This window comes from Thamnophis elegans, chromosome Z (assembly GCF_009769535.1).
Source record: "Thamnophis elegans isolate rThaEle1 chromosome Z, rThaEle1.pri, whole genome shotgun sequence".
Taxonomy (NCBI): Eukaryota; Metazoa; Chordata; class Lepidosauria; order Squamata; family Colubridae; genus Thamnophis; species Thamnophis elegans.
Genome location: NC_045558.1, coordinates 2605568 through 2619981, shown reverse-complemented (window position 1 = coordinate 2619981; position 14414 = coordinate 2605568). Strand labels below are relative to the sequence as shown.

At 47.3% G+C, this 14414-nt stretch overlaps 1 protein-coding gene across 2 annotated transcripts; it reads right to left on the bottom strand.

Annotated features, from left to right (window-relative positions):
- Positions 1-1841: 1841 nt before the first annotated feature.
- Positions 1842-10759, bottom strand: LOC116520380 (zinc finger protein 786-like). 2 transcript variants are annotated; one of them, XM_032234546.1, is made up of 4 exons: positions 10633-10759; positions 6344-6476; positions 4876-4989; positions 1842-4244 (listed from the first exon to the last, which is right to left on the bottom strand). In XM_032234546.1, exons 1-4 carry the CDS (start codon positions 10666-10668, stop codon positions 2872-2874), a joined length of 1656 nt encoding a protein of 551 aa, XP_032090437.1. In that variant the 5' UTR covers positions 10669-10759; the 3' UTR covers positions 1842-2871. The 2 variants fall into 2 exon arrangements, with proteins under 2 accessions (XP_032090437.1, XP_032090438.1); XM_032234547.1 differs by having other exon boundaries at positions 4876-4968.
- Between the last annotated feature and the right edge of the window lie 3655 nt (positions 10760-14414).

Here is a 14414-nt window from a genome sequence, read left to right as displayed (position 1 = left end):
TGAAGTGGACAAGGCCATGGGAGCGATGAGTGCCTCCACCTGTTTACTGGATCATGCCCCTCCTGGCTGGTTTTGACCAGCAGGGAGGTAACACGAGGCTGGCTCCAGAGAATTACAAACGCCTCCTTGCGGGAGGGATCTTTTCCACAACCTCTGAAGGAGGCAGTGGTGAGACCCCTCCTCAAGAAGCCTTCTCTGGACCCAGCTATTTTTAAAAACTATCGCCCGGTCTCCAACCTCCCTTTTTTAGGGAAGGTTGTTGAGAAGGTGGTGATCCTCCAACTCCGACGGACCTTGGATGAAGCAGATTATCTAGACCCTTTTCAGTCTGGTTTCAGGCCTGGTTACTCCACCGAAACCGCTTTAGTCGCACTGACCGATGATCTCTGGGGGGCCAGGGACAGAGGGCATTCCTCTGTCCTTGTGCTCCTTGACCTCTCAGCGGCCTTCGATATCATCGACCATGGTATCCTTCTGCGACGGCTGGAAGAGGTGGGAGTGGGAGGCACAGTTTTACAGTGGTTCTCCTCTTGCCTCTCCGACAGGTCGCAGTTGGTGTTGGTGGGAGGACTCCTAGGCCCCTCAGGGGTCGGTCTTGTCCCCCCTCCTATTTAATATCTACATGAAGCCACTGGGTGAGATCATTCGCCGGCACGGGATTAAATACCACCAGTACGCGGACGACATTCAGTTGTATCTGTCCGCCCCGTGCCAACTCAGCGTAGCGGTGGAAGTGATGTGCCAGTGCCTGGAAGCTGTTAGGGTCTGGATGGGAGGGAACAAACTCGCACTCAATCCTGACAAGTCTGAATGGCTGTGGATGTTGCCTCCTAAGGACAGTCCAGCTAGTCCATCCTTAAGCCTGGGAGGAGAAAATTTGCTCCCCTCAGAGATGGTCCGCAACTTGGGGGTCCTCCTGGACCCACAGCTGACTTTGGAACATCACCTGTCGGCTGTGACCAGGGGGGGGGGCTTTGCCCAGGTTCGCCTGATGCACCAGTTGCGGCCCTATTTGGACCGGGAGGCACTTCAAACAGTCACTCAGACCCTCGTCATTTCAAGACTGGATTACTGTAATGCGCTCTACTTGGGGCTGCCCCTGAAAAGTGTTCGGAGACTACAATTAGTCGAGAATGCAGCCGCATGAGCGATATTGGGTGTACCAAGGTACACCCATGTTACACCTATCCTCCGCGAGCTGCACTGGCTTCCCATTGGTCTCCGAACACGCTTCAAGGTGCTGGTTATCACCTGTAAAGCCTTACATGGCCTAGGACCCAGATCCCTGCGAGACCGTATTCTGCCACATACCTCCCTAAGACCAATAAGATCGCACAGGATAGGCCTTCTCCGGGTGCCTTCAGCGGGACAATGCCGGCTGGCGACACCTCGGAGTAGGGCCTTCTCTGTTGCTGCTCCGGCCCTATGGAATGAGCTACCCCTAGAGAGCCGGGCCCTACCCACTCTCATGGCCTCCCGTAAAGCTATTAAAACCTGGCTTTTCCGGCAGGCCTGGGGGCTGTTGACCTCTTGATTGAGGTCCAGCCCCCCTTTGATTGGGTGCATGTTGTGTTTTCTTCTTAATTTTGTTGTGTCTTATTGTTTTAATTCTTTTTTAATATTTTTCATTTCTGTAAGAAATGTCCTCTGGGATTGGGCGGCCTATAAATTCAATAAATGAAATGAATGAACAAAGCGAAGTTCACAAAATAGGGCAAAACTCAAACCGTCTGGCTTAGCAATTAAAATTTTGGGCTCCGTCTTGGTTGCAGGTCGAGGACTTCCTGTACTAACATTGCTAGAATTTGGAATTCATACACGCAGAGGGCTTCCAGCTATGCTTTTATTGACAATTACATCTACGTTACAATTAGTTGGCATTTCAAATTCATCCACAACTGTGAACAAACATACGTTCTTCTCTTCGCTTGCAATTCATCCAAAATAAAGAACATTATTTTGAAGTCTGCCATGAAAATGCCTTTTTATTTTTACAACTTTTTTACGCACTGTACTACAGTAATCAGTCGAAATTAGCTACAAAATGTTGAGTACCTTAAAGTAGGCCTGTCCTATAGGTTTTGGGGAGGGGATAGGAGGAGGATTCTGGTGGGCTGGGGTTAAAAAGAAAGAGGTCATTTTGTCCACTTGTGCTGGAGTCCAGTCCCAGACCCCCTTGGTGCCCCTGATTTTGGATTTCTTAGAGCAACATTTCTCAACTGGATCACTGGAAGATAGGTGGACGTCAACTCCCAGGATTCATAGCTGGCAGGGGAATTCTGGGAGTTGAAGTCCACCCATCTTACAGCTACCCGGGTTGAAAAACTCAGTCTTAAGACGTTTGTGAAATAGATCCGTCCATCGTTCTTTATATCGTACCAGATTTGTCACAGAATTTTTGAAGATCCAGCTAAGGCACAAAAGTAAAATTGCTGGTGGACATTATTATGGCTATTATCCATCCTCAAGCCGGTGCCCCCGCAGGCAGAACATATCAAGCTACGTGGGGGTCCCGAGTGCAAGTGAGACACAAACAAAAGACAACCTCATTCCATCCGCACAAAAGAGGCCTGGCCCACAACAGTGTCTTCCTGGTGTACAGCGGTCTATACAATTCACGTGGTTTTTTCCCCCCAGTGTGTGTGTCAAGGGGCTGACAAAAAAAGGCGTTTCTCGGAACATCTGGAGCAAGCGTATTTTGCATAGGGCTCCCGATGTGCAGTCAGCCGAGCCAGGCGCCCTCTGACGCAGGCGTTGCGTTCGAAACCCCCCCCGTTGCCGTATCACTTGAATTCGCACCAGTCGTTTGTAGCACCTCGATTTCTAAACCCCTATTTACAAATACTAAAACTGCCTGCCTTTTGCAAACAGCTACTTGGGTCCCTCCGGCTCGGATTCTTCCCCACTATCTGAATCGGAAGCGACGATGATTTTTTTGATCATGCAGAAACATTCTGGGTCGCCAGCTCTCTTCCCGCATTTCGGACAGTTGATGTCTTCGTCGTTCGTGTAGTGTTGTTTCTTGTGCCTCACTGCCCCACTCCGGAAGTTGAAGATCTTCCCGCACCAGAGGCACTTGTATCGTTGTCCCTCGTGGAACGCCTGATGCGTGGATATGTAACACTTGCTTAAATTCTTGCCGCATTTCTCGCACGGATATAGCGCCTTGTCTTTAGAAGTGCTCGGAAGCACAGCCGGTTCAGCGCGAGGCTCTGGCGTTTTGGCACAGCAGGCGAGCCCCTTTGCGGCAACATTCTGGGGCTTTGGTGGCAGCTGTTTCTTCCCATCCATGTTCTTCCTGCAATATTGCAGGTGAGCCGAGAGTTGCCACTTGTACACAAATTTTTCCCCACATTGCAGACAGGGGCACAGCTTCTTCATCGCACAGTTTGTCGGTGCCAAACTGCGTGGAGTCTCGGCGGCATTCCGGGTGGCATCAGAAATGTCTTTGCTTTTTACCATTCTCTGTTGGGCTTGAGGTTGCCATGGTCTGAAATGAAACGCCCCCCTGCCATCATTGGACGGCGGGAACGGGGCAGGTTTTTGTGGGAGGGGGAGAGGCGCCGCCGAGGCCCCAGTGCTGCTTGACCCGCCCATGAACTGCCCAAGGGGAGCTTTGAGGGCTTTCAAGAGAAGGCTGGGGTACTGCGTTTGCTTCTGACGACAATACCTATAATGCACTCCCAAATTAATCTGCAGTTTGAATGGTTCTTTGCACCAAGCACAGAAGTAGCGTTTTTTATCCTGGGTGGGGACTCCCAGGGGAGGCGGCTGAGTGTCCTGCATCCTCCTTGTGCTCTGTGACAGAGTTGGCGCCGCAACCTGCCAGCGCACGTCCGCGCAGTTCTCGTCACAAGTGGCCTTTGCAAACCGCATTTCCTCCACAGGGCGTTCCGCACCCATGGCAAAATTACGCTGGAGCGGGATTGTCGTCCCGCGAGGCGGCAGCTCGGCAGAGTTTCCTGGCGCCACAGCAGGCACGGAGGTGGTTAGAAACTCCATCCACACGCGGCACAGTTGTGGGGCGTCCTCTGTGCGGGCGTCACCTGGATCCTGCTCCATCGCTTCTCCCCGTAGCTGTCCGCCAGAATTGGGTACGCTTCCCTGTTCGGCTGCCGATTCACAAGGTTGTTCAGGATGCCCCTCGACCTTGCTACAGTAGGTGGCCTCTTCTACACAGATGCTCTCAAGAGGGCCCACCTGCTCAGGAGAGCAGTCTATGTCCATTTGGGATTGCTGGTCATCTGGAGGAAAAAGAGAATGTATAATTGTGACAGAGGAAAAGGGGAGTGTGTCCAGTCTTGGTAAAAAATAAATAAATACCCGGCCTATTCCCGCTGATTTTATAAGAAGCAAAGTATGACCAAAGATATTAGATTCAGGGAGAAGTGACCACCAGGAGATCACACTGCCGTAGGTTAAGTTGAGGAAGCAAAACCGTGCTGAAAAAAGACAACAGCAAATGATATTCTTTCTTTAAAAACTATAGAAATCTCCGTGGAGGGGTCTCCAGGAGCTGAGAAGGGAGAGGTTCAAAAGAAACACGGTGTGTGTGTGTATGTGTGAGTGTGATGATTAACCTCTTTGGATGTTTAATTAAATTTTGCCACTCCAGTAAAAAAAGAGCGTTTCTCAAAGCAGGCAGATTGCCACGAGGGCGTTGAAGGATGGCTCAACCACAAACATTTTCCATATGTGCCGGGCACTGAAACTCCACCCCCCCTTTCCACTGAGATGATGGGAGTTGTAGTTCAGGACTCCAGAAGGCAGTCAATTGGAAAAGATGGAATTAGGGAAGCAGCAATGACTGCTAATATAAGAACATCCCTGGGGTTGTCTGACCTTTTGTCCGGCCCCCCCATAGGCTTCACTTACCTATAGGAAGGACATTGGGAGGAGAGTCCTCTAGGCGTCTCGACGATATCCGGATATTCAGACGTTCGTTATATTCAATCCAGGCGAAGACTTCTGGGGAGGTAATTGGGCATCCTTGTTGAAGGGAAACGCGCTAATCAGAGAAGATGCTCCAGGGCTCCCCCCGCCCCCCGTCTCTGCAATGTCTCAACTTAAATTCCCAGAATCCCCCCCACCAGCATGTCTGAGTTTCAGCTCCCAGAATTCTCCAGCCAACATGCCTGGATTTCAATTCCTAGAAATCTCTAACCAGCATGCTTAGACTTCAACTCCCAGAATCCCGCAGCTCTGGATTTCAATTCCCAGAAATCCTCAGCATGCTTAGACTTCAACTCCCAGAATTCCCCCTCTCTGGACTTCAGTTTCAGTTTAATAAAATTTGTATGCCGCCCACTCCCTTTGGGACTCTGGGCGGCTCACAAGCAAGATGAAAGCATTTAAAAAATTTAAGAAAAGATACAATTATTAAAATAATACAACATCCATTCAGTCTAAGTGGGGCTGGATATAATCAACAGCCCCAGGCCTGCCGAAACAGCCAGGTCTTGGCGGCTTTACGGAAGGCCGGGAGAGTAGTAAGGGTCCGGATCTCTACGGGTAGATCGCTCCACAGAGCCGGTGCATCTACAGAGAAGGCCCTCCCTCGGGGGGCCGCCAGCCGGCATTGTCCGGTCGACGGCACCTGGAGGAGGCCCAACCTGTGCGATCTTATTGGTCGTTGGGAGGTGAATGGCAGGAGGTGGTCTCTCAGGTAGCCAATTCAATTCCCAGAATTCCTCAGTTAGCATTCCTGGACCTCAACTCCCAGAATCCCCCCTCTCTGGACTTCAATTCCCAGAATTCCTCAGTTAGAATGCCTGGACTTCAACTCCCAGAATCCCGCTGCTCTGGATTTCAATTCCCAGAAATCCTCAGCATGCTTAGACTCCAACTCCCAGAATTCCCCCTCTCTGGACTTCAATTCCCAGAATTCCTCAGTTAGCATGCCTGGACTTCAACTCCCAGAATCCCACTGCTCTGGAATTCCCAGAATTCCTCATTTAGCATGCCTGGACCTCAATTCCCAGAATTCCCCCTCTCTGGACTTCAATTCCCAGAATTCCTCAGTTATCATGCCTACACTTCAACTCCCAGAATACTCCTGCCAGTGTGCATGAGACTTTAACTCCCATTGCCTCCCACCCAACGTCCCTTATTCCCAGTTAGGAAAGCAGAAATGCTGGGGATGAGGGAGTGTTATAGTTTAAGCTCTCAAAAATCGCACCTCGACAGACAACGGGCCCTTTAAATAATTTGTTGGTTACTCCTCTGTGGCCGAGCAGGAATTGAACTCAGCTCTCATGCTTCTATAGGCCAGCCTGTCCTCGGTTCACCCCTGCAGTCCGGCCACCCCGAGCCCCATATCACCAATGAGAAGGCCCCTACTCACCAATGAGAAGGAGAGACTGGTAGGTTTCCTGCAGGGTCTCCCAATACAGCTGCTGCTGTTCTTCGGTTAGCAAACGCCATTCATCCGGCGAGAAGTATACGACGACGTCGTTGAAAGTGATCGGCACCGACCCCTCCAAGGAGAAAAATTGCATGGGAGAGAAAAACAAGCAAGTCGGTTCCCCCCCCCCAAATTTTTTTTGGCGGGTGTGTGTGTGTGTGTCAGCCTCTGCTTTGCTGCTACTTCGGCTGCCATTGAAACGGGGAGGGGGAGCATGGTATTTGGGAGGGGACTAACTGTTGTGCTGGAGGAAGATTCTGGAGTTTGAACCGTCCACCTTACTGCGCCTGCGGAGGAGAGTTCCCGCCAAGGCCAATGGCACCGGCATTCCATCCTGGTGATGCCTTTCAAAATTATCTCACACCTGACACTTGGGAGAATTATGATTGGACTGTGCATGGGATGCCAAGGGGAGGGGAATGAATTATACATTATTCGCTTCCGCGCCTAAATAATCAGACTTCGCTTTGCTTCGCTTCTGTTCATTTATAATTAGTAAAAGTACACTTGATTTCTATCAACGGAGTCTCGTGGTTTTCTTTCCTGATTATCCAATGAAGAAGTGCTGACAATTAAGCGAAGTCTCACACACCCCCACCAGGAGCTACAACCTACCGAGGGGGGGTGTACTCACAAGAAGAACAAGAATGTCTTTGCACGCGAGCGATGAAGAGGAGACTGAAGGGGAAACTGCAGAGCCATCTTTAACTGAAAGGCTGGCTGGCCTAAGAGTGGAAGAGCCTACGGTTCGCCCCCCCCCCCCCCCGATGGATGGGACGAGGATGGGGAGGGGGCAAGGAAAAGAGGATCAGGGTCTGGTCTTCAAATCTAAGTTTAAGTCAGCTGGGCTTAAACGTCATCAGCTGTGGGACGACTCTTGGGGGGGGGTGTCTCTTCACACATGCAAAAGTTGGGACCCACGTTGAGGGCACAGAACAAATCACTCACTCTTACTTCTTTGCAAAGCGGCCCGAAGGAGGGTTCACAGCACACACCCTAAAAGTTGGGTTCATTGACGGCAAACTCAAGTCTCATTCTTCTATGCCGGCTGGAGAATTCTGGGAGTTGAAGTCCACAAGTCTCATAGTGGCCAAGTTTGGGGACCCCTGTTCTAACTGGTTGCGTGAATGCGGCTTAAAAGGGTGTGCAAGTTTCCATAGAAACGAAGCAGATGCCTAACAGTCACTCAGTGAAGATTTGTAAGTGGAGGACTAAAGTAACTGCATTTTGAAGAGGTGGGGACTTCAACTCCCAGAATGCCCCGGCCCGATTATGCTTGGCATTACAAAATTTTAAGAGTCCCTGACTTACCACCATTCGATTAGACACGATTCGAAGTTTCGGCGGCCGAAAAGTGACTTAGGACTAGTCCTCGCACTTATGACCATCAAAGCATCTCCACAGCATGAACAAAACTAAGGAGTTCAGTCGGATTCGCTTAAGGTCCAAGAGATTCACTTAAACAACAGTCGCAAAATAGGCAGTGAAATTGAGCTTGTTTACTTCGCAAGGGAAATTCAACTCTCAATTATGGCCGTAAATTGAGGACTAGCTGTATTTCTACTTGACCCCCCCCCCCCCCACGCAAATTGATCCGATGCATTGAGAGAAGTACTTAAAATAAGAAATTGTTTTGAGGGTGGAAAAGCTACCAGTTCTTCAGATTGCTTGCGTTTTACCCAACTAACCAAGGGTGCAAATTTTTCTGGGGGCTGAAAAACTTTCGATTTACCCAGCCAGAATTGTTGACATCCTGTCAATGTCAGATGCAAAAAACCCGACCTTCCTCCCAGGTCACAACCACTTTTACACCCGCCTCTTCTTCTGAAAACAAAAGAAAAGGAACTAAACCCCGGAAAGGAGAAAAATCAGCAAATCAGCTTAATCTGACGTTCAGCCTTGCAAGGTTAATTTACAAAACCGCACAATTTTCTATGGAAACCTTGGAACGCAGCGCCTGGTCCCAATTTATTACAATTTACAAGATTACGGGTTTTCAAAACTGGCGTGTTTCAAACTGCAAAAGCCAAAGGAGACTCTTCGAATCACAGCCATTCGCTTAGAGACTGTTTCGAGTTACGACGACGCCACTAAAAAAAAAACAGTGATTTGTGACTGTTTTATCATTCCCGTCCTTGGCTTACAACAGTTTGTTGAAAGTTACAACAGCACTGGAAGGGGACTTGTGACCGCTTTCCCCCACTTAACAACCGCTGCGGCATCCTACTGTCACGTGATCCAAATTCGGGACGTTTGGCACCTGACTCATATTTATGACGGTGGCAGTGCGTCCTGGGATCACACGATCCTCTTTTGCAAAATTGTCAATGGAGGAAACAGATTAACAATCCTATCAAGTAACTTAACGACTGCATTATTTCATTTAACAACCCTGGCCAGAAAGGTTGTAAAATGAGGCAAGACTCACTTAACCAACATCTTGTTGGCAAGAGAAATAAATGTTGGGCTTCTTTGAGGTCTTAAGTGGGGGAAAATATGGTATATTGCCCAGAGTCACTTAAGGCAACATGGGTGGGATAGAAATTTAATTCAATAATTTATTTTAGTAAAGCCAAATGTAGAATGTAAAAGTAATAATCAGTCAGCTGTACAGAAAAACTTGTAGTGAGACAAGGATGGCATAAAATTACTTTAAATAAAGAAAGTGAAACTAAGAGTAAAAATAAGTTACACTGAAAATAAAAAGCATAACGGTTGACTTGACTTACAACATTAAGCGAGTGTTCGAACTAATAACAGCACTGAAAAAAGGAACTCAGGTTTTTCACACTTTCGACTACGAGTCCCCAAAATTGGCCACATTAAGACTTGTGGACTTCAACTCCCAGAATTCTCCAGCCAGCTGGAGAATTCTGGGAGTTGAAGTCTATAAGAACACGGCCACATTTGGGGACCTCTGCTTAGGACTATTGTAACATCCCTCAAGGTCACTCTTGGCAATTCAAGACTCTTGGCAACTGACTCACATTTATGACGGTCGCAACGTCCCTGGGTCAGGTGATCCCCTTTTGCGACCTTCCGATGAGCCAGCTCAACGCAGAAGCCGGATTCACTTAACAACCATGGGTCTAACTTAACAACTACAGGAGTTCACGTAAGACCTGGGTGGTTATAATGAGACTTGCAAAGATCCAATTCATAACCGCCTCCTTTAGCAACGTTAATAATGTTGGGCTTACAGCTCCATTGTGGCCATAAATCAAGGACTGACAGGAATTCGAACCCACCCAGAGTCACTTTATAGGAGACAGGCAGCCTAAGAACTTAGTAAAGTAAAAATTAAAAGGTGGGAAAAGTGTAGAAATTTAATTTAATAACTTATTTGAATTGTGAGATGCCCAGAATCATTTGCTGATAGAAATCAAATAAATACATTTTTTTTTAAAAAAATCAAGTAATAATTGTAAACTGCCCACAGATAGATTGATAAATGGATGGATGCATGGATGGATGGATGGATAGATAGATCTATCAGATAGATAGATAGATAGATAGATAGATAGATAGATAGATAGATAGATAGATAGATAGATAGATAGATAGATAGATCTATCAGATAGATACATAGATAGAAAGAAAGATAAATAGAAAGAAAGAAAGATAGACAGACAGACAGACAGAGAGAATAGATCAATAGATCTATCAGATAGATAGATAGATAGATAGATAGATAGATAGATAGATAGATAGATCTATCAGATAGATACATAGATAGAAAGAAAGATAAATAGAAAGAAAGAAAGATAGATAGACAGAATAGATATAGACAGAATAGATAGATTGATCTATCAGATAGATAGATTAAATAGATAGATATTTTAAAAAGTAAAATATGTAACAAAAAAATCATTTTTAAAAATTAGAATAAAATTAAATACAAGTTCAGCCCCGCATTTGCTAGTTGCTAAGAGTAGATCTTGAATAAGGCTCAAGATTTTGGCTCAGACTCAAGACCATGACATTTTGACAGGCTAAGACATCGCCTGGTGGTCTCCCATCCCGGCTGTCCAGACCGTTCCAAGCTGCGGAGCCCCGGGGATGCGGAATGGCCAAAAGGGGGTGGGGGGTGGGCTCAGAAGTCGAGGATTCCCCTTTCCCCCGGGGGGGATGCTCCATGCATTGCACCGCCGAGAACCGCAGCGTTTGCAACTGCCCGCCGGTCCATTTGCAAGCGGAGCCCCGTTGACCCCGGGAAGTCGCCCACCTACCTCTCCCTGGGATCTCCCGGGTGGGCTGCCGGCCATCCCGATGGCTCTTGGGCGCCCCGAGCTGGACTTCTAGCGGCGAGAAGGCAGGAAGGACGGACGGGCAGAGGGCGGGTGGCTCTGCTGGCTGACGTCGAGGGGGAAGGAAGGATCCCGAGTAAGTTGCGCCGCAATTTATATTGCCCAGCCCGGAGGCGGAAAGAGCGGATGCCCCAAAGACCGCCCCAAATAAACACGCGCCCAGGGTCCCACTTCTCCCCAGGCTGCAAACACGCGTCCGCCTTCCGACGTGCAGATAGCTCGCTTGGCAACAAGGGTTCCCCGGGTCGAGGGAATCTGGGGGCTTGGCTAGGCACGCCTAATAAATATCATTTATGTATCCAATAGTTATTAAACGTATCTACTCAATATTATTAATAACATTTATGCATTACACATAATGCATTCAATATTATTAATGAACTAAATGTACACACACACACACACACACACACATAATGTACATGTGCATGTATAATGCATATACATACAAACATACATTATATAGACGTACATATATATAGGTGTATATTTATTTATTTATTTATTTGACATATATACCGCTTCATAGGGCTTTCAGCCCTCTCTAAGCGGTTTACTAAAAAAATTTTTTAGCAAATTGAGTCAGCAACTTGGCCCCACAGTCTGGGTCCTCATTTCACCCACCTCGGAAGGATGGAAGGCTGAGTCAACCCTGAGCCGGTGAGATTTGAACCGCTGAACTGCAGATCACAGTCAGCTAAAGTGGCCTGCAGTACTGCACCCTAACCACTGCGCCACCTCGGCTCCTGTATATATATGCATAATAATGTGTAATATGCACGTATATGTATAATGCAGTGTTTCTCAACCTTGGCAACTTGAAGATGTCTGGACTTCAACTCCCAGAATTCCCCATTCGCTGGCTGGGGAATTCTGGGAGTTGAAGTCCGGACATCTTCAAGTTGCCAAGGTTGAGAAACACTGGTATAATGTATATAGAATAGAAAATAGAATAGAATTCAGGATAGAATAGAATTGCAAATAGAGTAGCGAATAGAATAGAATAGAAAATAGAATAGAATAAAAAATAGAATAAAATAGAATTGAAGAGATTAGAACAATATGGAATATGGAAGAATACAGTGGTGGGATTCAGCCGGTTCGCATCATTCCGGGAGAACCAGTTGTTAACCTTCTGAGCAATTTGGTGAACTGGTTGCTGGAAGAAATTGTTAGGGCAGAGAACCAGTTGTTTAATTATTTGAATCCCACCACTGAAAGAATAGAATGAACGGAACAGGAATAGGATAGAAGTTTTGGAAGGGGCCTTGGAGATCTTCTAGTTCAACCCTCTGCTCAAGCAAGTGACCCTATGCAGTTTCAGACAAACGATTCTCCAATCTCTTCTTGAAACCTCCAGTGATGGAAGCCCCCACAACTTCCGGTGGCAAGCCGTTCCACTGGTTAATTGTCCTCACTTTTAGGAAATTTCTCCTTAGTTCTAGGTTGCTTCTCTTCTGGATTAGTTTCCACCCGTCGCTTCTTGTCCTGCCTGAAGGAGAATAGGTTGACTCCCTCTTCTTTATGGCAACCCCCAAGATACTGGAAAGCTGCTATCATGTCTCCCCTCGTCCTTCCTTTCTCTCGACCAGCCAGACCCAAATCCTGCCTAAGTGTAAAAGTTTGGCTTCCTCCACAATTCAACGTTTCTCGATGGGGTCCATTGTTCAAGAGCTTTTTGGATCCTGGGCTTGTCTTCTGGGGGGGGTTGCTTATTCCTGCCAGTTTATGCATGTATAAAATATATATGTATACAATACTATACATGTGTACATTATGTGTAATATATAGCGTATATCATGTATATAGTTAACATTCAAGCTAACGGCTGTCTTTGTTGTCACCCAGAAAGGAAGAAAAGCACCTCAGGAACTTCATGAGGTAAATTAAAGAGGATTACAGAACAGACAGAAGGAAAAAAGGCGGGAAAAAAGGGGAACACCCCCTTTACACTGAGGGCAGCCAATCACAGCGCAGATTGCCTCACAGATGAGTCAGCCCTCTCTAACCGACCACAACTGTGTGTGTTCTGCCCTGTTGTGCCCTTTACCAAGAATAGGAACCGTTTGGAAAATCCGGGGGACCAAAATGATATCCTAATTTAATTATGAAATAAATATTTTTAAGGAAGAAAAGGAAATGGTTGAAATCAAAATTAAAGTATGAATTTATATATCAAATTCATGGCGACCAGAAGAACAACGGGTCATTGGAATTGGCAATGAATCTATCCACGTGAGGGACAATTTATACCACAGCCAGCTGGTAATGCTGGCGACCTGTCACTGTTCCAAGCTTGGACAGCAAAAAAAGTGGACTCGCTGTGAGGTCCAATAAATGGTTTTACTGGTCTCTTGGCTCAGCATGTGATGAACACAACATAAGCTTCTCCAGCCAATATTACCGGCTTCCGACAGCCAGCTGGCTATGAGGTCGTGCGACCGGCCTGCTCCAGCAATCTCTCTCCAGGCCTAGCTTCATGGTCTCTGATCCGGTTGCAGCTGTCTCTCCTTAACCCTCCATCTGTGTATGTTAATGCCAACACCCAGTATCTGACAACCAACTGTGCACCCCATCTATGATTTGTGGTAACTCTGTCTTGGATGTTGACGCCGGCTTTCAGGATCAACCATCAGCACTGATGACGTTCGCTAGTGGATCATGAAACGTCTGTCGGAATAACACCAAGTCAAGAGAGCACTAAGGATCCCACAACCCTCCTCCTCCTCCCTGTTCTAGCACTGATGATGTTGCCTAGTGGAGTCATGAAATGGCTGTAAAAAAAACCACCCAACTCAAGAGAGCCGAGGTGGCGCAGTGGTTAAATGCAGCACTGCAGGCTACTTCAGCTGACTGCAGTTCAGCAGTTCAAATCTCACCGGCTCAGGATTGACTCAGCCTTCCATCCTTCCAAGGTGGGTAAAATGAGGACCCGGATTGTTGTTGGGGGCGATATGCTGACTCTGTAAACCGCTTAGAGAGGGCTGAAAGCCCTATGAAGCGGTATATAAGTCTAACTGCTATTTCTAGAGAGCATCGAGGGCCCCACAATTCAACATCATTCATCAATGCAAAAATTCTCCTCCACGCCCCCCTCTTCATCCTCCCTTCAACGCCGTCCCCTTGTAGCATTGATTATGTTCCTTAGTGATAAATACAGGTAATCCTCGACTTCCAACTATAATTGAGCCCAAAATTTATGTTGCCAAGAGATGTTGGTTCAATGAGTTTTGCCCCATTTTACGATCTTTCTTGCCAGGGTTGTTAAGTGAAGCATTGCAATTATTAAGTGAGTCACACGGCTGTTAAGCGAATCTGGCTTCCCCATTACCTTTATAGCAATATAGCAATAGCAGTTAGACTTATATACCGCTTCATAGGCGGTATATAAGCGGTTTACAGAGTCAGCATGTTGCCCCCAACAATCTGGGTCCTCATTTCACCCACCTCGGAAGGATGGAAGGCTGAGTCAACCCTGAGCCGGTGAGATTTGAACCGCCGAACTGCTGAACTAGCAGTCAGCTGAAGTGGCCTGCAGTACTGCACTCTAACCACTGCGCCACCTCGGCTCTAACTTGTCAGAAGGTCGCAAAAGCGGATCATGTGACTCCGAGACGCTGCAATGGTCATAAATACGAACCTGAATTTTGATCACATGACCATGGGGATGCTACAAGGGTCAGACGTATGAAAAATGGTCGTAA